Here is a 22,864-nt window from a genome sequence, read left to right as displayed (position 1 = left end):
AAAAAAAAACAGATCCTTTGTTTGAATAGTTTTCCATTGGAGGGTTTTCTTTGAAATAAATAAAAATCAAATAAACGAGAGAATAGGAAAACCTAAACCCAACTAAATTCAACAGGCTGTCTTTTATTTACTTTTTGCTACTTAAATGTTTCCATACTTCAGGCAATTCCTCCTTCAGACAGTGCTAAACTGAGCGTACGGGTTTTGCACTCTCGCAGCGAAAGCTCGTTTTATGGATTTGCTCAATCAACTTGAATAATTACAATAAGCTTTATCAAAATGTTCTTCGATGTGCTTTATTTGCATTTACTGTTTGCAATGTTTTAATCCCCAAGTTGTAAAAAACACACACATACAAAAGAGTGTGTATACGCTTATAGTCGATTGCATCAGTGTGAACTGTTCTCCCGACCAACTGTAGCATAACACAAATTGCTTTGCGTGTAAAAGTGCTCTACAGTTATACCTTCATGAAGGAAATGATCTGTAACAATCTTTTGTTGTCCACACCGTCCAATGCTGTCGTGCGGTACAATTACAACTTTGTCTGCTGGTACCATATCATGCTACTGCATTAATTATGCAACGGCAATTATCCGTTTGAAGATGGAACTCTCCATTGTAAAAGCTTCGTAACAAGCAACAAACCTGAATGGGAAATGTGCTGTGCTGAATTTTGATGCAATGCAAAAGGGGGTTTGGTTCCAGTAGTATGGTAATAAAAATACAAGGATGATTGGAAAATTAACAAGGTGCTGATGGGTGCTCTTTCATTTTTTTGTCGCTGCCCACTTATTTGTGAGGACATTTCTGTTCATTTTTTTTGTTGTGGTTCCCGGTGACAGTTGCATTGGATGTGGCTGTTGAAATGCATTTTCCATGAGCTAATTGGCGATTCAATATGGTTTCGAGTTGCACATCATTTGGTGTTCCTGGCTATGCACTTGTTTCTTTTTTATAAGATATGGCCTTTTGCGAGCAATGCTGGCGTTCTTCGTGAACATAAAAAAATATGACCTTGTCGCAATACTTGAGGTTGTTGTAAGCCCCTTTCGTAAAGGTCTGAACCATTGACAAGCAATCACGATGTTAAAGGTAGACGTGATTGGAAAGATGAAATATGTGAAGATCCGAGCGCAAGAAAATGTACCTACATCTAGCGGAATGTTCATCAATCAAAGACAAACTACTTATTTTAGTACAAAAAATTATTTTCGAAAATAAAAAAAACGAAAACGATCTAAAAGTAGGATTGTTACTGATCTTGAATAAGTACAAATGTTTTCTTTTGACGTTGGTGTCTAACTCAAGGACATTATCAAATGTTACAACAGGAAAGATTAAACTGTTTCCTTTAAAGTTCATATGTTTATAACTATTGATTCAGTGGTAAAAAATATTTACTTTCAAATTGTTGCTTAGAACGTACAGTAGAACGTCGATTATCCGGGGGCGGATTAACCGGCCGGCGGATTAATAAGGATAAATAAGGATAAATCCATGTAAATAATAAGTTAAAAATATTTTCGATTAATTCAGAAGAAAATTCAAGATCTGAATCTGAAAGGAAATTGAGGAAAAAATTGCTAATGCAATTGCAAATTACAAATCATAAGAGAGATTTTCTTTTTATTTCACTTAAATTTATCTTGTTTTAAAATTATTTCATGTATGCATTCAACTAAGAAATCAATTAACCTTCATAAGTTAAAAATTGTTGAAATTAAGACAACTAAAATGATTTGTTGATTTAGTTGTTTTAGTTTGCCTAAGAATGTTAAGTAAAATAAATGTGTGTGTTGCTTTTTATTTTTAGTATTTTTTTTATATTCTTCTTTAATCCTTATTTTTTTAAATTAATACAGTATTTTTTTTAAATATTTTGTTGTACTTTTAATTAGTAATATCATTTTAATTAATTTTTTTTTTCATCTTTTTCCATGATTCATCATTAAGTTAATATGAAAATTTTACATTTAGAAGTGTTTGTATGTTGTTTATATGTAAATAAATATAAAATTCGACATAAATAACACAGTACAACTTTTCACAGCGTACCGTGCAATAAAGTAGAACCATTCGAAAAGAAATCAAAGAAATTCCCTTTGATGAACCGTTCTCTCCACCACAGCTTCCACCAGTTTATTCATACGCAATTTCTTCGCTTGTGTCGCTAAACAACATGGAGGGCAAAAACAAAAGAACTTCTACCGGGTGGGATAAAGAAGATAAAAAAACGCAGCTTACAGGGACTGGTAAACCCTGCATAACTTTGCATACATACCGCCCGAGATGGTGTCCCGCTCCAGGAAGCTTTCACCGATCGGTTTGTCCACCTCGCCCCGCAAGTACCGGCGTTCCTCGTGTAAAAACAGCGACATCGTTATGCAGGATATGCTGAAATAGATCTGCAAGTAAAATTCCGAAGAAGAAGAACAAAATATATGCATGAATTTCGTACGGATGTGAGCAGTGTTGGTCTTTTATGGTTGAGCCAAAAAAAGGCTGAGTGAATTTTTCAAATTTATTAATATATAGCATATAAATAAATCAATTGTTACGTACAGATAATGAAAGGGCGATGAAACCCCGCAGGAATGTAATTAGTTTTTGGAGCGAATTTTAATTGCCTATTTATTTGCAGTCCGTTTTATGTAAGCCTTATCCCTGCTGCGATCCAAACCATGCTTAATCAGTTTCAGTGGAATGGAATGTTCGCTCAAATGATCTTCTCGAAAGTAAATCCCTTGCTGAGTGAAATTATCAAACATCAAATCGTAGCGTAGGCACATGGTTGTCTAATCAGCTCCAATTATAAGCCCCATCGCTCGAGGAATGTGTAAGCGAGACAAATATTTATTGGAACTCGCCTGTGGCTTATCAATTTTGTGTCATAAAATTTGTCTACGAAAATTTTCCCCCAGCGTAAAGGGATATTTAATTTAAGGAGAAAAAAAAACAAAGCATCTCCCAAGATAATATTGAACTGCCTTTGAAAGGCAGCTTGTTTGATGCACGGTAGAAAGTTTTTTTGTTTTTTGAGTGCTACGCCTTATCGGAATATTTATTAGCACAATTATTTTCGGGTTCAGGGCTTTTTCTTACGTTCCATCAAAAATGGGGATTAGTTGCGGAAAGGCTTTCTATTGCGAATTTTCATACTTTCATTCCCGAGTGCTTCCGTTAAATCCCAAACGTAATTAAACTTAATTTTAGCGCGTTTTTTTGTTTGCTGTTTGTTTCACCTTCCGGAACTAGTACGTAACGGAAAGAATGCTTTTTCGAATTATGTGTTTCCCTGTTTTGCTGTTTGGCTGTGTTTCGCTACACAATGTTAACCTTACCCAAACCACCCTACAAGGTCGCACCGGTGTTTTTATGCCTGTGTGTGTGTGTTTGTGTATAGATTTTAATATCTTCCCAGAAAAAGCTTAACGTTCTGAGTTTCTTTTCAGTTTCTTTTCTTTTGATAGCACCATCGGGAAGTTGTCCGAAAGGCCGTAAGACAAACTGGAGCAACTAGATAAGCACATCGTTTAACGATGTGTACGATGTGTTTCGCGGAAAGGCATTAAGTCAAACAGAACACCGTTGTGACGTACTGCGACCTTCCGGTAACATCAAGATGATGGGTAACTCTTCTATCTGACCCTTTGTAGCCTTGCCATCTACCATTGAGGGACACCACCAATGTGTTTAGGTCGTTGCGCTGTGTTATGTTTGATGAAGAAGATTTGCTGCTGAATTTCCCAATTATTCTTCAGGTCCGATATGCGTCTCCGTGTAGCTTATCTTATCGGGGAACGTATCACACCCGGGGCGGGATGCGTCGTAATGATGGGGTTAAGTGCAAGAGGGTATTGTCATCCGTATGCCCTATAGTTTCAGTATCTTATCGTCAGGCATGAAAGTATTTGCATACCTTGCGAATGTGACCAACCGGTCCAAAGCACTATGGGCTTTAACCGTGCCTAGACATAAGGTGCATGCAGCAGCAAATGAGTTCAGGTCAAGTGTAAGGTAAATAGTGACAAAGTTTTTACAATGAAAAAAAGAACGGCGAAATGAAACACGACCGTTGATTGATATCTGATAAATTCAACAAGATGCTCTTCAGATTACATTTTATCGTTTTATTCTGAGAATGAAAGGTAAATGGTTGCTTGCCACATGGAATGTTTTTTCTTCTTCTCCTGAACTTGAATTGTATGTTGCTAAGCTAGTGTTGCTGAAGGGGGAATAACCTTCGCATTGCTTATTTTGTGTAAAATTTCCTTTACATTTGTTTCAATCACAAAATATTGTTTGCTCCTCTTTAATTAGTTAATTTGTTTCTACATGAAAAAAATTTATGACTTCTTTCTCGATTCTCCTACGACTTCTCTGATATGAAAATCTATTCCATAAAATTTGGTTTAATTTATATTTTGAAACAAAATTAAAATACATTAAAACTAAAATTATTTTAAATTATCATTAAAATATTTAAATTTTTAAAGCGTTTAAAGCCCTTTTTATCGGTAAATTATTTCGAAAAGCTGGATTTTATTTTAATGGCTATTGCAGTCCGTAAAATAGAATAGACATAAAAAATGCATAAACTCTATTAGGTTTTTTATTATGTACAATTAATGTGCTAGAAATAAAGCGTTTCAGTGAAAAAGGCTGGCTTCGTAGTTCTTTAAAAATTTGAAGAAAAAAATCACTTTGCAGCATAGGGAAATTATTATTTATAAATACAATCGGTTGATAAATGAAAGAGGCAGCAGTATAATTTTCGCAAAATTGCCTTAGGACTTTAACAGTTCCGAAAAAAATGTCATACAATCGTATGAAATCGTATAACAAAGATAACTACGTCCCAAAGAAACACGAGGTTCTCTTTTCCTGCAACAACCAAAACAACAGTCCAATTTTTTAAATTATGTATTAACATTTAACACTACAATTACTAAGCATTTCCAGAGTTTTTAAAATTGTTTAAATTAGCTACTAATTTCGAAGAGCTTGATTTTTTTATGTTTTTTTTAAGTTATTACTATATAATAGTTACGTAAAAATCATCAATAACTAATTAAGAACTGTATAACCACAAAAATAAATGTAATGAAAATGAAGAGATTCACTCAAAACGACTGTTCAGGTAGTTCTAGTGTTAAAGATATTCGCGTTATCGTGAACGAAAAGGGCTTTGACGCTGGAAAAAAAATAGTTTTAATCCCTTGTAACAAATAACGTCCCAGCGGGAAAAGTCTGAATAAGCTTATGTCCGCAATTATGTTGCATAAATGTAATAACGATGTGCCGCTGTATTCATTTGAGTGGCCAGACGCGAACGAACTGGTAATGGTAATTAGAGTGACACCAAATGGGACTGAAAAGCGATTGTAGAGGATGTTCTTGTTATGCAAATAGAATGATACCTTAACTTAAACTAATAGCTATAATTAAATTGAAACATTCATATTTTTAGCTACTGAGAGTACTTACGGACGCCTTCTATAGATCATATTTTAATCTTTTTAACAGCATTTTTAGCTTTGAAATGATTTGGGTATCTATTTAAAATACAAACCTCACCATAAATCTATCTAATGGCCTATGTCGATACCTTCCGTATCGATCATCTTGCCTTCGGCCATTAATAATTTATAGCCCATTGAGGCGCTGGCGAAGAACGGTACTAAGCCCTTCAACTGATCCTTCTATTCTTCAACTCAAGTGTCCTTGTTCTGTGTGTGAAAGCACTTTCACCGAGACCTCGCACCTTGAAGCGGTTCAAAACATTCTGTCCATCAGTCAGCGGTAAACGCATCCAACTGTGCCAAGCATCACATTACAATCTTGACGCGCCAAGACGCGTGTACAGATAAAGTGTAGAGGGGCTTCACCGTTTCCGTTCGCGGCCGATGCGCGGCGGGTGAAGCGAGAGATGGCTTTTGATGACTTGCGTCCACTCGAATGGATGGACAAGCGGGTAGCGTGCCGATAAGTGCCACCGCGAATGGTTGCTTCCGCTTAAATAAGCCACCCGTGTGTGGGATGGAAATTAGTCTTCCGGTGGAACTGAACTCTAGACGCATCAACGACAACAACAAAATGGCCCTCGACAGTAGTGTACGGCGTGTGGTGATGGTGTTGCTAGCTTGTCTAGCTGTTACGTCCGGTGTACGCTTTCACCTAAGTGAGCAGAATGACATTCTACCGAACAGTTCCGTGAGACGCCCCTTCTACAAGGGGGCACGTATCGTGGGTGGATCAGTAGCCGCGGAAGGACAGTTCCCCCATCAGGTCGCACTGTTGCGTTCGAACGCACTGACCTGTGGAGGATCGCTGATCGATAGCCGCTGGGTACTGACCGCGGCACACTGTGTTTACAATGGTGCAGTTCTGTAAGTGATCGGGTGATCTTTGCCACTAGCGCACTCTTGCTAACTAACCATTTCCGATCGTACAGTGTTCCAGCATCGACGATCGTTGTTTTGGCTGGATCTGTTAGCTTGAATGGCGGGGTAAGGCGTGCGGTGGCTAGAGTGATACCACACGAACGGTACGGTAACTTCCAGAACGATGTGGCATTACTGCAGTTGCAGCAGGCACTGCCCACTTCGGCCTATATCCGACCGATTGCTCTTCGAACGACCAGTGTTCCAGCAGGCAGTGAGATCGTTATCTCGGGCTGGGGTCGTATATATCAGGGTGGACCAACCTCATCGCTGCTTCGATATAATCGTGCCAACGTAATCCCGGACCAACAGTGCCGTGCAGCTACCGGTATCTCTAGTGGACTGATCTGCTTTACCTCACCGGTTAATAATGGGGCCTGTAATGTAAGTTGTGTTCTCTTCATCGCCTCAAAGAGAGTGTAGCGAAGCTCTTCATCTCAAAATCGCCTTTTTCCACTTCTCACGCAGGGTGATTCGGGTGGACCGGCCGTGCTGAACAATCAGCTTGTCGGTGTTGCTAACTTCATCATCAACTACTGCGGCTCTAGCAGCCCCGACGGCTACGCGAAGGTGTCCGACTTTGTACCCTGGATTCAGTCCGCGATGCGCCGCTATTAGTCATGCCGCAGAAGAGTTTTCGCTGTGATGATTTGCAAAACGAAGCAGAGGAAGAGTAAAAAAAAACAGTAGCACAATTGTGATGGGAAAATATTTATTCATTTGCCGTGTGACGTCTGTGGGTGTGAATGTGGGTCGAAAGATGAAACGGATGGTTGTTGGCAAGCTGCACACGTGCGGACATGTTTTGTACACTTCCTGCAATGGAGCTTGGATGGTGTTTGACATTTTTAGATATGGAATAAGTGAATAAACAAGAGTATGGTTTTGTTTGCATAAAATATAATAAATTCATGAATGAATATGAATTGTCGACTATTACGGGATCGAGATCGTTTATTACTTTACTTTTGGACTATTTATTAGTTGACATCGACTATTACCCCGTCACTACATGCTAAGCAATTGTCGCTTTTGCGAACGCGGTAATGTTATCTCATTTACCCGCTCTCAATCTCCTTTCAATCACCCTTATGCTCTTGACGACCAGATTGTCAATCGAGTCACGCATTGTGAAAGACTTGGGAATCTGGTTGGACAAAAATCTCTCCTTTAATATCCAAATTGAATTCCGTGGTTGGGAGGGCCTGGCAGATCCTTGGCTTGATCAAACGTATTGCTCGCGACTTCTCGGACCCTCCTTTGCTTGAAGGCTTTGTACTGCTTGCTGGTCAGATCGATTTTGGAATATTGTTCAGTAGTCTGGTCACCACTAGCGAGAACTCATATCGAGCGAATTGAGCGGGTGCAGCGATCGTTCATCAGGTTTGCGGTTCGCAAATCATTTGCTGGGCTTTCCTCCACCTTGCCTCTCCCTGATTATGAACTCAGGTGTCAGCTGCTTAGTCTTGACTCGCTCGAAGCTCGCCGTTCCCAGGCGCAATCAATCCTCATTGCCTCTCTCCTTCTTGGTCATACCGATGCTCCCACTCTGTTATCATCAATTCCATTTTACATCTCTTCCCGTGTCCTTCGTAATCGTCCACCTCTTGCGATCCCAACTAGAAGGACTTCAGTAGGGCGTGTGTGCTATCCGTCAATTCAATTCCGTGTGCCATGTGTTCGACTTCCGGACTTAGTTTGTCCGCTTTCCGGTTCCTTCTCAAACTCTCTTCCCATTCCTCCCCTGGCTCGGAATAATGTTAGGTTTAGGTTTTAGTTAGTTAGCCATTTCTGTTAACCCGCGTGGCAACGGAATAAATAAATAATAATAATATTAATAATAATAATAATTTAGTGACGGGGTTACATTTTTGAGCGATTAAATAAAAGAATAATCTTATTTTTTAAACAAATTATAGTTATAAACAATAGTGATAATTAGACTTTCTCACTTATCCGCAGTAAAATATTCATTCGCAGTAATTCATTCACTGCATATTGTGGGTTCAGATAGATATATGATGAACGGCTTCTAACCCATCAAATTCGTTTTAAATAAACTTTTAAATAAAAACGTCCAAAATATGAGACTAAATAGAAATACATGTAGCTGTACATGTCATTCAAGAATAGTGTATAAGAATTATTACATATGACGGGTGATTGTCTAGACCTATCACTATTCGATTGATGTATAACATTCTTACTAGAATATGACCATTTTTTTCTTTTCTTTTTTTTTAAAATCGTATATGCTTGATTCGTAATCAAAAAATGAACGTGTGTTTTAGTCTCCGTAAAAATAAAATAAAAGGAATATAAACAATCAATTTTTCAGAAAAAAAATACTTGGAAACTCACATTTAGGTACACCCAATAAAATAATATGATTTAAATGAATATAAAAATTGGGGCGTCCCGGTGGTTTATCAAATCCCTCCCGAACCGTGTCCCCCCGTAGCAAGGAGTGATATCAACTATGATAGGAGTGAGTCCAGCTATGTGATAAAACAAGTATAGTAAGCCAGAAATGGCCCGGCGTGACCTTAGAGATCGTTAACAACAAGAGAGAGAATCTTGTTCTCATCTTCCTCAGTGGAATGACACTAAGAAGAGACACGAGAAAAAGCTTGATATTTTTATTCCTAGAATCTTCATATTCTTTCTAAGCCATAACGGTAGGCTAGGCCCATAACTAGGTATCAATATATATTTAAATGAACTAATTGCCTAGTGTCTTGAGCTCTAGTGTCAGACACGTCAGGTTAGTGAATTGAATCAAATTTTCGCTCTCCAGAGTTACAAGAAATATTTAAGTATCCAGTATACCAGAAATCATAAAATGATCTTCAAAACGGATCATGAATCCCCAAGAAGAATATGTTTAAAATAGCTAAAGCTCGCTGGGAATCATTCTTTACCAGTCAAAATTAGATTTTAGATTATAAGCTAAAAAACATTGCAAGTCTCGCACTACATAAAAAAGGAATCTAAAACACTCAGTGATGCTGTTAATAAAATTGAAATACACTTCTTTTAAAGAAGCATTTGTTTATTCCACAACCATCAACAAACCAAATTCACTCAACCAAGCTGCTTGATCCATTTACACTTTGTTTGTACTTACAAGAAGTCTTTTTTGGGGCTCAGCGATTAGCATCAAAAGCTCTACCGGTTGTGGGTAGCTGTAGGCAATGCGAGAGTTTTTGCTAACAATGCAAACAGACTGTTCGAAACCGAGTACGAGCACTTTTACCACAAGAGACCACAAGAGCAATATAATAAGCTTACGAGTTAGTACGAGGTACGCTTAATACTGTTGGTACAGCGTGTAGTAACCGTTCACCACAAAGTCACCCTTCACACAGAATGTGATTTCGGTTTACCGAAGGTACGAGGAATGTTCCTCACGCACGCAGAAGATTAATTTTGCTTCGTTTGCCACGCTAGATATAATCAAGTTCACATAAACAAATGATAAACAGCCAAACGAACTGTGGAAAAGGAGAACGAAGCAAAAGTGCGTGCGATACTTGAGCGCGGTGACGATAACGACCTGCAGGAAAAAAAAGATGAATTTGGGTAGCGTCTGTTGTGTGCGTGTATCAGATAGAAGGGAAGCAAAAGTTTATGTGTTGACTTCCTCAAGTAGTCTTTATTTATGGCACTTTCCTTGCATCATTGCTTTACCCGCAGCAGAGCAGATCTTTAATGTTATTGATTCAACTTCACGATCGGTGTACAACGGTTCACTTCCCCTCGTGCTACAAACGCTTCGTTTGCTGTGCTTTAAACAATATCATCATCTTTTGCATGGCGAAAATTCGCACATCCTGCTATCTACTTTTCCAAGCCGTCGAATGCTAAACTTGCCACGAATTGTTTCGGTGATTGATGATGAATTATGTAACGTTGATGTGTATTGGCGTTGAGATGAAGCTTTGCAAATTAAAGAGGAGCTTTTTAGGAAGCTTCCAAAATACATGTGGTTGAGTTTTCGATTGCAGCAAAAAAATGGCATCGATTGTGAGAATTCGAACACACACTGGTGCTGTATAGAACGAGAAGCGATCATCGAACGGAACCGGTCAAACGATAATGGTGGATAATGGTCTCAATGCGTGTGCGTGCTGTATGTGATAGAGAATGAAACTAACAAACAAAAAACCCGGTCTTAGCTACAGTATGAAAATATCATCAAACACAATTTATTGCTTATGCTGTTATGCTTTACGGATCAGTGCACGAATGAATGAAACTGCCGTAGTGTCTGTTTACTAGGCGTTCACATATACAAGTGGCCCGGCCCGAGCCGGCCGGTGTGTAGAGCGTTACGAATGGGAAAAATCAACCCGGAACAAGACCGAACAGCTACTATTCGTTCCACACAACATAGAGAACATCAAACGGGCATGACTAACGCCATACACAACTTTGACTGACGGACCGACGCTAGGTCATGCGAGCAGCAAACGCTCACGCTTGGTGCTCACACGGATATGGCTGGTTTCGTATGCAAAAACAGATGACCGTAGGTTGCAGGTATGGGAAAGGTTGCCTTATCGACCAGAGGAGATGGAAGGATTTCGTTTTTTTCTACCATGGTTGAACCTTTGTTGACTCAGCTACTCCAATCAATTGGAAGATGATCTTGAGTTATTGCCAAAACGAATGGTTGATAAAGTATCGTTTCATAGGGCAAAGCAACTTCAGCTTTCTGGTGAAGTGGCCATTTGGAGGGAACCATTTAAAGCATAAAAACTCAAGATGGAATGGTACAATTTAGTATAAGCAATAATGGATATGCTGGCTGAAGCAAGTAAAATGAGTAAATCGCGTTAGCGGAAGTTGTGAAATGATAGGAAAAACAGAGTCGTGCAGCCAGCAGATAATACATTTCCTATCTCTAGACGCATATAAATTATAAATATACCATTTTGTCTTAGAATGGAATATTATCAACAAGAGTAATGACATGGAAATTTTTCTTAGGAAAGCTCAAAAGTGTAGTTTTTAACGAAAGGCAATTTCAATTCTTTCATCATTTCCTGTGAATTTCACATTTTCTCCTTCTCTTTCAGTTTTCACCTTCAAAATTCTTTCTTAAGCCGAGATATTCTAGATCTATTTAAATTCGATCAGTAAACAAACTTTTTCTTTTCCCCTCAATTTAAATTACCTTAGCTTTTCAGTTAATTCTTAATTAATAGAATGTATTGTGGCACCCAAAGTTATCCACTAGATAAAATGTAAATTATAATAAACTTATATCGTTATTTGATAGATAAAAGTATCGCCTTGTGTTATCAAATGAAATGGTGCAATAATCATTTAATCGGCTAACTACTTTTCACCCATGTTGAAGTTAGGACAATGTCCTTCTCTGAGATGTGAGTAAAAGTATTGAAACTATATTAGTTCTCTATAATATCTGTTTTGTCTGTTACAAGTGGTATGATTGGAAGTTTCTTTCGGATTTGACGGATAGGATGACGGGTTTGTTACCATCACACTTAAGAGTATCGTGACGACTGGAAAGATGTTAATACCTAGCGGTAAGTCAGTCCTGTTCTTGTTTAATAATCGATAATTGCACTCGGGCCATTATTTTGAGGTTTGCCTTGATAATGTACGCAAAAGTTTTAATATTTTATTGTCCACCTGATGCAAAATATTTTAAATCTTACCACAAGTGTACACCAGGATAAGTAAATTTGGTTTGCTCCAGGTATTCTCCAAAATACGGTATCTTCGCGACCCTCTTCCGGCGCGACTCTGAAAAAAATAGTTTCAGCTCTCTAACTCAAAGCCTCAAGAATTGTCGAAGTTTAAGCCGGCGAAATCTGATAAACGAGACGAGAATACCCTGTCCAGGATATTCTCTTATATGGCTATGACAAAATAGGTACTGTTGCTCTGCCAACTACTCCATGAAATACCTCAGAATGTAGAGCTGCTCGGTGGCTCTCATTTTTGATTGTATCTAAAAGACTAATTTCCAGAGAAAATTATAAATCATTCTATTATATAATTATTTATTCAACAGTCAATTTCCTTATCCTACCTAAATGTTTATATACAGAAAGGGAACTGCAATTATCCTCACACTAATAAAACTATTTGCATTACTTACTTACTTTCCCGGTACTACAACCGCTTCACGGTTTTTACTTATTGCAGGAATGCTCTAAGCCATTCACCATGGTCACCATGGTCTTCCAATCCATTATCCCATGATTTATATTGTTCCCTTTCAGTTTTGGCCTACCACGCCTCCTCTGTCCATGTGGAAGACTCAAAAGAACTTTACGGAATGGGCTGTCCATTTCCAACCCACCGGATCTAGTCACTACGAACTGACATGGCAGGTAACGTGTTAAGGTAGTATTAAAAAACCACCGAAATAAGAAGGTATTTGATATTTATTAACTGTTCCCCGATTGATCCCTTCAAATACTTCATAAAGCTTAATGTAAAGAATATCAAATCTAAGCATCAATTCATAATCAACGCTCATATTTTACAGGATTGGTAATTCTATTTTAACTTCCAAACATTTTCTCATCACCGATAAAATATGCTAATTCCTCCAAAAACCATTCTCAATTGATATTTACCACAAGTTTCGCAAGATTTCACCCCAAACACACCACAGCATCGTCGCAGTCAAATTCGTTCGGCAACTGTTACGCACTCAAACTAATCCTCGTCTTACACCGTGCTTAACATGTATTTCAATTAACACCCCGGTTTGAACCTTAAGTAGATCCTTAGAATTAAACTATTGAACCTAGCCGTTGAGAATCTCTGCGCCACCGTCAGTCTAGCATTTATTTCCGCTTTTGCCAACGCTGGCGTGTTATGAATTTGAGAAGAGATCAGAAGGATACATAATCCTCCTCGGCTCGGTGCGGGAGAAGAAAATCCATTGGCTTAAACTTTTCCTATCTACTTTATGCTAATGGTGCGTATTCGGTGCTGCTATTCTTCGTCCACAAAACCCCGACCAGTTGAAAATATCCACTTTCGATACTTATAACGTAAAGCACAAATAAAGGGAGCGAAACGAATGTCGCATCATTTTGTGACACCGATCTGGGCGCGTTTTTTTTTCTTTACAAAATGTTACCCATTCTCTGTCCCGGCAATGCAGCGTGTGGAAGTAAACAGGCTTCCAACCGGCTTTGTATTATGTTTCCTTTCCGGCTATTCGAACCATGTTCACAGCACTTGAAAGTGTAATGAAGTTAGCGCAAAATCGCGATCGTTTGTTGTTCGGCTGGGTTTGATATTGTTGACCATGTTTGATTGGATGCTTCAAATTGTGCTGTGAGTTTTTGTGGGGAAAAATGAAGGTCCATTGACTATTAAGTTGTATCTATTTCAACGTATTTGAATAAATTGTTATGTCGTTGAAGGTAACATAATATTAGTTAGTAATGATTTAAATTTAATTTAATTTTACTTACGTTAACCTTTGCTTACACGTCAAGTAATGTTTATATTATTCAAAGATATTATATTGTAGATGATATTTTTAAGATTTCAATTTTGTTCAATAGGACTTATCGCTTGATTATATTCAAGTTTTAAATTGCACCGCTTCAACAATCAAACTTTTTTAGCTTAATTACTTTCGTTTCTTCATCGCACGGCTGATTACAAGTAGGCAATTAAAAAGACGCAACTATATCAAAAGTGTTTTGATTTTTTTTATTCCAAGTTCAAGACACACCTCTGTGACACTCAATGCAATCAACAGGTGCAAATGCAACGTTTCTGCAAAACAAAGCAAAAACAGAGCATTTAAACTTTATTCTGTAATTTACTTTTTCCACCCCAGGCGCATAATTATAGCTACCTGATGAGGGAAAAACAAGAAATAGCAAAAATTGTGTAAACAAACACCTACAAAGGGGAGAGAGAAAAAATCCCCGTAATCGAATAAGTTTGTCGATAGGAAAAACAGGAACTTGTTGCGAAAGGCAGGAAGATTCCCACATTACCATCTTATCGTTGCTGCAATTGATAATGGCGAATCTGCAACTGACATGTGATTAAATGGTGCGGCGACAAATGGGGACTTTTCCACATCACAAAAAGCTTTTAGTGCACGAGCTTTTTATGATGATTCGGGTGATTTTTGTTTTGTTTATTGCAAAGACAAGACATTTTTTCCGGTGATTTTTTTTCGGTAACATTTAAGTAATAAAGTACAATTTTTGGATGTTGAATGACTTGGTTGAATTTGATGTAAAACAAAAATACGTTTCATGCTAAGATACCTACATCAATTACGTGCCAAACCACTGATCACTGAGTCGTTGTTATTCAGTCTGTACCCTTAAAAGGAACCCGAAACGATAATCTGGAAGGTATGGCAAGAAGAATTGACAGGTCCATAAATAAATTCAACCTCAATCGAATCAACAATAGAGTTAGCCCGAACTGCAGTGATTGTAATAATGCCAACACATGTGTGTCGAACCTAAAGGTCCCATTGAAACAATGATTGGCTTTGAAACCATTTTTGTTTTGTTTTATTCCGTTCCAATTTTTTTTTCATGATTCCGGAACCAACAAAAGCTGTAACTGTAGGCTGACAGTGGGGCAATCGAGAAATGTAGCTGGCTCTTTGAGAAAGAAGAAAAAGAAAATCTGACACCAACAAGGGCTCACCCATGGGACGGTGGACAGGTTGAATATGGTTTCAGCAATAAAGGTACGCTTGATGGAAGCTTATCAGACCCACACGAGTTCTCGAGGCACTGATGATAGGTTGAGTGAATAGGATTGATACATAAATTTCTTGCTAGATGAGCAAATATATTACAATTGATCTATTGTGTCAGAGAAAGGTTGACGACCTATGCTAGAAAACAGATGGCACTGATTTGTACGTTATGATTCACAATAAGCTACTTCTTGGAAATCCCACCAAGCATATTGATCAATTTTTGGAGATTTGAAATCTGACATTCATTATCAATGTCAAGTGTTAATCCATCCGCACATTTTTTGTATAATTCTAATGAATATTTTACAAAATATTAGCAGCAGCTTCATTTTGGTTTTTGTTTTTCAATGCTTTTCTATTCTTTACTGAACAAAATTTGAAACAAAATTGAAATGTTTGTTGAACCAAAATGTTTTAATATTTCTTTTTTCAAAAGATTTCTGTCAAAACATTTTATCAAAAGCATAAATGTAGTACAAATAATATTTTAACTTTTCCTTACTTGCGGAAACAAATATTGTGTATGTATTATTCTTTATTCAAGGTAAGCACGTCAGATACTAGGCGCCTCCATGGAAAAATGATAGAATTTTTTCGTATTAGAATTATTGCTTTTTTATTGGAAGACAGACTACTATTGTATGTGGAACGTAGTTGTTTTTTTATCATTGAACAGTAGAATTGTTTAATAAATTGTATCAACATTTTAATGACTGGCTCTTATGAAAATTCCATCAAATACGAGTATTCTTGGATGCATCTCACAGGCCTTTCTTTACATAAATGGCTTCTCCATCATCTGTTGTGGCACTACAACCTCAATCTTGGTTTCTTGGTTTTCTTTTGGTCTATTATACCACCACAAAATAGAAATTGTGAAGTTCTGTCACTTTTTACGATGACACCAAACAAAAACAACGGTTTAAACCATATATTTTGAAAGCATTAATATCGTTAATAAATTAATATTTTAATAGTTTATAAAGACACATCTGCTGTCCTTAATAATGCAATGAGTGATAAAGTCAAGTGATAAAGCAAATGTAAACTACAATTGTGATGTACTTGCGCCCTTATTTCGATAGCCACCCAAATAATCGTCGTCCTTAAATTAAGACAAATCACAAGGAACTTATTTATGTAAATACAGTATGTGAAGGTCATGCGATACTGAGCGTCTTGTCCAGTTTTCGTACACATTGGCCATTCGATATGCCATTACCAATCCGCTTAAATCATTCCATCTGCCCTTCGACTGAGCGGCTGTGAGCTATGATTCGAGTCGACAGCTTTATGCTAATCCAATTAGAAATTAGAAAGCTGTTTTCATCATGCACATGCAATGCAAATACATCTGGTCAACTAGCCATCCAGTGTGTACCTTCATTGGGCGCTTTTCTTAAGCAATTATTTCCTCCCCAGCTGCACGTCTGCGCGTTTAATCGAACGTAAAGAAATATTCATTATCGTTCGTGTATCTTACACAAATAATCACATGGGAGCATTATGGTGTGGTACGGTGTGGTGCAATAAAATGGCACAAAACAACTGCCTCATGTGCCAGCAAGAGCACCAGTTGTTGAAGGGTTTTTCGATTTAATTGAACCAATTAATGATACGAACGATCCGGTGCAACTAATGAGTGAATGCAATTTTGCTGCACCTTTCCGGATGAGTGAATTTTGAAGCAGCATTCTCCAAGACCTATTACACGTACCAGTGTGAATAATGTGTGAAAGCTTTGATGATAAATATTCATACGTTTTGTAGGAAGAAAACATCAAACGAAATTGGTTGGTGATTGGTGGCTAATACATTAGAATGTCGTTAACAAATGCAAATCGATTGCTTCCTCATGGTTTATTGTATTGCATTATGGAACATTATGGTGCATATATGTACACAAAAGTCATCCTTAAAGTTCATTATTTCGATGAGAAACTATAACGACCAATTACTGGAGGAAGTATTGTAATTTAATTCTGAGTGGAGAAACAAATTTCAAACATTAATTTGCAATATTATTTCGCCCACCACAACAGGACCACGAGCAAAATATCAAATTTCCAGACAAATTTTGCCAGAAGTCTAATAAAAGTAATAAGCTTTTGAAAGCAATTAAAACTTAATTGCTAAATGAAAAACTTTGGACAATGTAATACTATCCCAAAACGTTATTTCCTTATTGTTGAAGCTCCAATCATGTCGCGATATTGCGAGTCAAAATATTTCCAATATTGCAAAGCATCCAGCAAGGACAACGTCTATGACAACCGACTCCGATTGTCCTAATTACCCAACGGCGCAAGTAAACAAACCTAGTTTACTGAGAATTCAGTTTCAAGCAAACACCATACCACCATGCAGCCGTGAGCGCATTGTCATTCGGTTTCCGAAATCATGTGACAGCAACCATCTGCGTCAAGGTGGGCATTCGGGACACTAGTAGGTGGAGCGAGAAATCGAATCGAACTTGAATGCTGCCATTAGTCAACAAGATAAACGACATGGATTCTGTCAACTGTTACTAGCAGTAACACCGTGGCGTTGTTCGTCCATAGCTGTTCACAGCATTTCACGGCCTGTTGGTGGAAATCAAAAGTGGATCGAGAAGGGTGCAATGTCACAGAGACAGATACAGATGGGCATAAGGAAATAACGGTACGAAACCAGATATTCCGGATGTTCGAACCGGAAATAGACATTCGTTCCCAACATCTTCCGGATGTATCTGTCGGTGGACAGGAAGATGATTGCCTTGCGAGCCTGCGACCGAATTCTCTTACGCGCGCCAGCAAGATATTGTCTTGTTAGGTGCGAGAATTCCGAGAAGTTCCTCACCAGGAACAACGACACTCAACAGGTTGGCTGTGGTCGAGAGGGCATGCTGCCCTGGATTGACCGAACATCCCATTAGGGGAATAATAATTGAGAACGAGGACGTGCTATTGGGATTGACGTGTTTGTGCTTGGGGTGACCTTTTTTTTGTTTTGGTTCGGACGAGCGTGACCGTACAGATGTATGTATTTATAACCTTATTACGGTTAGGGAATAGGACATATTCATTTATACACGTTTGATGTTAGTTTTTCTTGTCCGAACCAGAAAATAATGAAACGAAAATGTAATGATTTTGAACAAATTTACTCAGCCTGGTTTGCTTCCTAGTTGTTTTCCCTGATATGCACATTCTACTTATCGGGATAATTATGTTTCCTACTTCAACCATGATTACAACTCTCTAACGGCACTGCAACGTTCTACCGACCGTACCAGACCTGTTGGCTGGAATGTCTCTATCAGCAGCTGCTCGTTATTCTTCGCTCGCATGTCATCCGTACGATTCGCGTAATTAAATCGTTAATCCCTGGGAAGTAATGATGGTTTACTGGGTGCACTTTTCGTGGAACATCAACGCCCGAAACCTCATCTCATTTTGCAACGACTTTGCACCGCTCCACCGTGTCAAGTGGCGTACGATGAACGGCTAAATATGCTGCCCCGGGAAGGGAGAATGCATTCGGGATGGGTAGGATTAGATCAATGCAGCACAACGTACGAAACTGGGCCATTTCGGGAAAGGGATGGGGAAAGTGTTTTGATAGCACTGAACGGATGTAATCCTGTTGCCGACGAGTCGACGCTGTTTCGGTGCGAATTGAAGTGTCAGTTAGGAATGTATCGTGGCACAGTAAATGCGTTGCAAGTGTTACGGTTGTACATTCTGCCACCGAGAGTGATAGGAAGAATTTGAAGAGATTGTATTGGATAAAATGTGTGCAATACCATTCATGCAATAGTGAAGCATGTGCAGACTCCAAAGAAATTTAGAAAGTGCTCTGGAGAAAGTTAAAATTGAAATTGTAATGTCATATATCACGCAGTTAGGAATTGAGTGGCATGGTTTCCTCGATACCGTGATAATTACTACTAGAGATTATGTTTTCACGCTGCAACCCTAGACGTCGTACCAGCTTTTGTTTCGGGTACAGTAGACGCTGGAATTGTCGTTTCGAATAGCACCGTAGTTTAGTGGTAGTGGGATCGAATAAGAAGATCCATGTTTACCGTTGGGTTTCTTCATCCCCATTCCCAGATCTCAATCGAAACCACAATTTGAAATGCTTAAAGACCGTGACTTACAATACTGCGAAGAAGATCATTTTGATCGATCGAGGCAGGATCATTTATAGGTTTTATACTCTGAAATGCTCAATGTTTGACTTATCATAGCAGGTTCCATGTCTGGTAGGAACTCTACCTATCACTGACGAGGTCATTAAAAAGCTCTTAACAATATTAGCAGCTTTTAATATATGAATCTATGATCTATGAATCTAGGTTAGTGATCAAAGTACCGATACAGCAAAAATAAAAAGGTTTTTAAAAAATAGAATAATTTCCAAGGATTCCTCCAACAAATACTTCAATAAATCAAGGGTACATCAATAAATTGATTTATTTCCTTGCTTAAAATAAAGATTCATAGAAACCTTGCTGAAGAAGATGGTATACTTGTGGTGGGAACATTGACAAGTAGTATACTATGAGCTACCTAGCAATTTGTTTATTTTTAAAGTTTCATACGCAGTATTTGTGGACTTGCATATTATTTTTTACGTTCAAAACTGCATTAAATTGTCATATTAAAAATAACACAAATGATGAGCTGCACAGCACATGATATATCAAATAAAACGCAACATAAACAGGAATGACCATTTTCAAAAGAAAACCCGCAACTAACAAAGGGGCACACCAAACAAACTCATTCATGCTTGCAAAAAGCCACAAACCTACAACCGGCGAGCTTGTCAACTGCACAAGTACACTATTATAAACGCACAATCTGCATTCGTATACAATATATGGGATTAGTTTTCATATTCATCTCCACCCTAACGACAGCATAATGGCAACATTATCCATTGTTAAACATGACCTTCACTGCCTGTCCACTGGCAGTTCGCCGTTCGTCTCCATTCGGCTAGCGAATTCCTTTTGTGAACCGATCCCCATTATTTCCATCTCACCACCATCGGTTACCTCTTGTGTCCGGGCTTTCGAACGCTCCCTGCACTATTGTGGCAAATGTTTTCGCTCGAAAGCTTCCATTCAAGGAACGATCAGTGAAAGAAATCGTGCTGCATTGTTGGACAGGGCCAGTGAATGGGGCAGGTTTCGAACATTCCTCCGATACGCCGTGGTCCGAAAGAGTGTACCGTCCAGGGTATGAGGTCCATACCTAGCCAGCAATAGTAAGGGTACACTCTCGACGTTAACAAAGCATTCCATTACCGAGAGACTTCCTGTTTTTCTTTTTGACGTTATTTTGTAGTTCACAGTAGTTAGTTTTGAAGTATGTGGCGGAGGTGGAGGTGCGAACGGCTCAGTGCTGTAATTTGAATGCCTGGCAGATTTACTCCGAATCTGCTTCTCCTATAACACTTGAAGCGCGCGACCACCTGACAGGGACAGGGTGACCCTTGAACTACCTTAACAACCTGAACCCTCGTACGGACACAAGGAAAACTCAACAACAACAAAAAATTCGACCTACAAACGACAGGACACCGTTGAAATAATGGTAATGCTCTTTCCTATTTGACTAAAACATGCATGGAAAGCCTTCTTATTTCTTTTTATCCTCCCTCTCCCAATGGCAAGTGCCGAGATGTGGCCAGAGTGTCCTTTTGCGGTGGTTGAAGATCTTTTTCGTGTCCGTTTTCCGGTGCTGCAATTTAATCTTTCCGAGAATCCACATACCATGTGTCATACCAGCCCCAAAAACCCTGAGAGATACTCACGCTCTATCACTAGCACCACTAACGACAATCTCTCGAGTGGCACAATTTCGACGGACGGATAATAATTACCGCTAGGAAGCGCACGACAATCCCCGGACGTCCCGGATTATGGTGGCCACTTAGTTCGCACGGTTTCGGGACGCGGTCGGATGTGTCTCCTAATCCCATTGCTATTGACCTACGGACGGATGGTAAAATGTAGGTTGCCGGAAAATCAGGTTGCCCCCATAACAGAGACAAGGTTCTCCTGCTCTACGGCAGTTCTATCCGCACCAAGAAGGATGACAACGTTGATACCGGGATAAAATTTTTGTTGTCCTTGACTGGTTTCCACGCGGAATCTGTGCCAATCTGTCCTGTGTCTTCGGAACAAAAAAAAACACAAATAAGACACATACGTAAACAAAGCTGCCGGGACTCAATGAGGTCAGCAAAATCCAGTGTTTCCAGTCGGTTACTGCTAAAATTGGTTGGCGGAGAAGAAAACCTTCTTTCTTTTGATGAAACGATCAACGGAAATCTAATGATTAATGATTGATTGATTTTTGTGGCGTTTTTTATTCTCCCTCTATCTCTCCTCATCGAGGTCGAACGGTGGTTGACGTAAAGCGCATGGTGGGAAAACCATTTTTCCCTTTACCTTCCTTTATTTGTGTGAGAAGGAAATATTTGACCGTTTCGTTGCATGACGTTTTGCGGTAACATTTGGTTTAATTTGATCTTTTATCTATTTAATGGTCTAGCGTTTAAAGGTAGGTAGGGCAGTAATGCATTCGTTCGTTTCCGCTTCGTTTTATTAACAATGAAATTTGCAACTATGGTACACACAATGTGTCTTAATCAGTGGTTAATTAATGACAAATAAAAATGATTCATTCACTAGAACAAATGATTCCAGATTAAATGACATCCACCGCGCATCGACCATTGCCGGCTGTATTAACGCCTAAAGGTAGGCTATTTATTGATTTCATTCGTACAAATGAAGCTTAATAGGTGTATAAATTTGAATGAAATCAAGAATTTATTTTACCTGAGCCTGACAGCTTAAAGGCCTCGAAGTAAGAACTGCAACAAGCTTTAATGTTCTTTCTTTTGTGCGCCGCTTGTACGTCACAAGATAATTTTTAATCGAGTGCAACTTTCATTGCGAAACACGTTCGTTTAGTTTTTTTTCTGCTAAAAATAGAAAAAAAGTTGTTTACGGTTTAAAAATAGAAAGGAAACAATTTGGATGCGTTGGAAGGAGATCTCATAAAAATTTGAAACATTTTGAATACATGCAACCATCTTACTATGCCGATGACTTTGAACTTTATGATTAAAGAAAAGAAGCAACCATTCCCCGGGACATTCTGTTTGATATTCCGTCCTTTTCAAATAATATAAATGCTTCAAAAGGAACGACAGTTGCTCTAGTATTAGTATAATTCTTCTCCATCTCCTCCTGAAGAATGAATGAGCTTTGATATGTTTTCGCCTACGTATGGATTCTTTTCTTCACTTTCGTCCCGTCCAATGTACCCACTATCTGTACAGCTAACAAACACATGTACAGGGTATCATTTCGGGGGAGGTTGATAGCACCAGCAACGGTAACCATAATCTTCAGAAAGTCTTCTTTTCTCTTTTGCCATCTACTACCAATAATCGGGCGTTTCATCCGACGTTTCACGTTGCGTGATCAAACGCTATTACGGGGCAATTAGGACGCTGATAGCTATTAATAAACGCATCAACCGCTGACAGTGTAGTCGTGGTTGACCTTTTTTTTTGGTTTTGGTCATCAATTCTTCTTCCTGTAGCTGTAACCATGGAAGGGCAAGAACTTTATCGATCTGTTTTTAACCGACGACAACTAGCGGGCGTCATC

At 38.6% G+C, this 22,864-nt stretch overlaps 2 protein-coding genes across 3 annotated transcripts in view; one reads left to right on the top strand and one right to left on the bottom strand.

Moving 5' to 3' along the window:
- The window catches only part of LOC125772003 (uncharacterized), a 46,004-nt gene that overhangs the window by 5,898 nt on the left and 17,242 nt on the right, over positions 1–22,864 (bottom strand). For both annotated transcript variants that reach the window (XM_049443277.1, XM_049443276.1), the window contains exon 3: positions 2,285–2,408. In XM_049443277.1, coding sequence (XP_049299234.1) covers positions 2,285–2,408 — 124 coding nt within the window. The remainder of the gene's footprint in view (positions 1–2,284; positions 2,409–22,864) is intronic.
- Positions 6,028–7,385, top strand: LOC125772002 (serine protease SP24D-like). The gene is made up of 3 exons (XM_049443275.1): positions 6,028–6,392; positions 6,458–6,830; positions 6,915–7,385. Exons 1-3 carry the CDS (start codon positions 6,043–6,045, stop codon positions 7,062–7,064), a joined length of 873 nt encoding a protein of 290 aa, XP_049299232.1. The 5' UTR covers positions 6,028–6,042; the 3' UTR covers positions 7,065–7,385.

The sequence above is a fragment of the Anopheles funestus genome, chromosome 3RL (genome assembly GCF_943734845.2).
Source record: "Anopheles funestus chromosome 3RL, idAnoFuneDA-416_04, whole genome shotgun sequence".
NCBI lineage: Eukaryota > Metazoa > Arthropoda > Insecta > Diptera > Culicidae > Anopheles > Anopheles funestus.
Note: the sequence above shows the minus strand (reverse complement) of the source record. Positions and strands in the feature narration are given on the sequence as shown.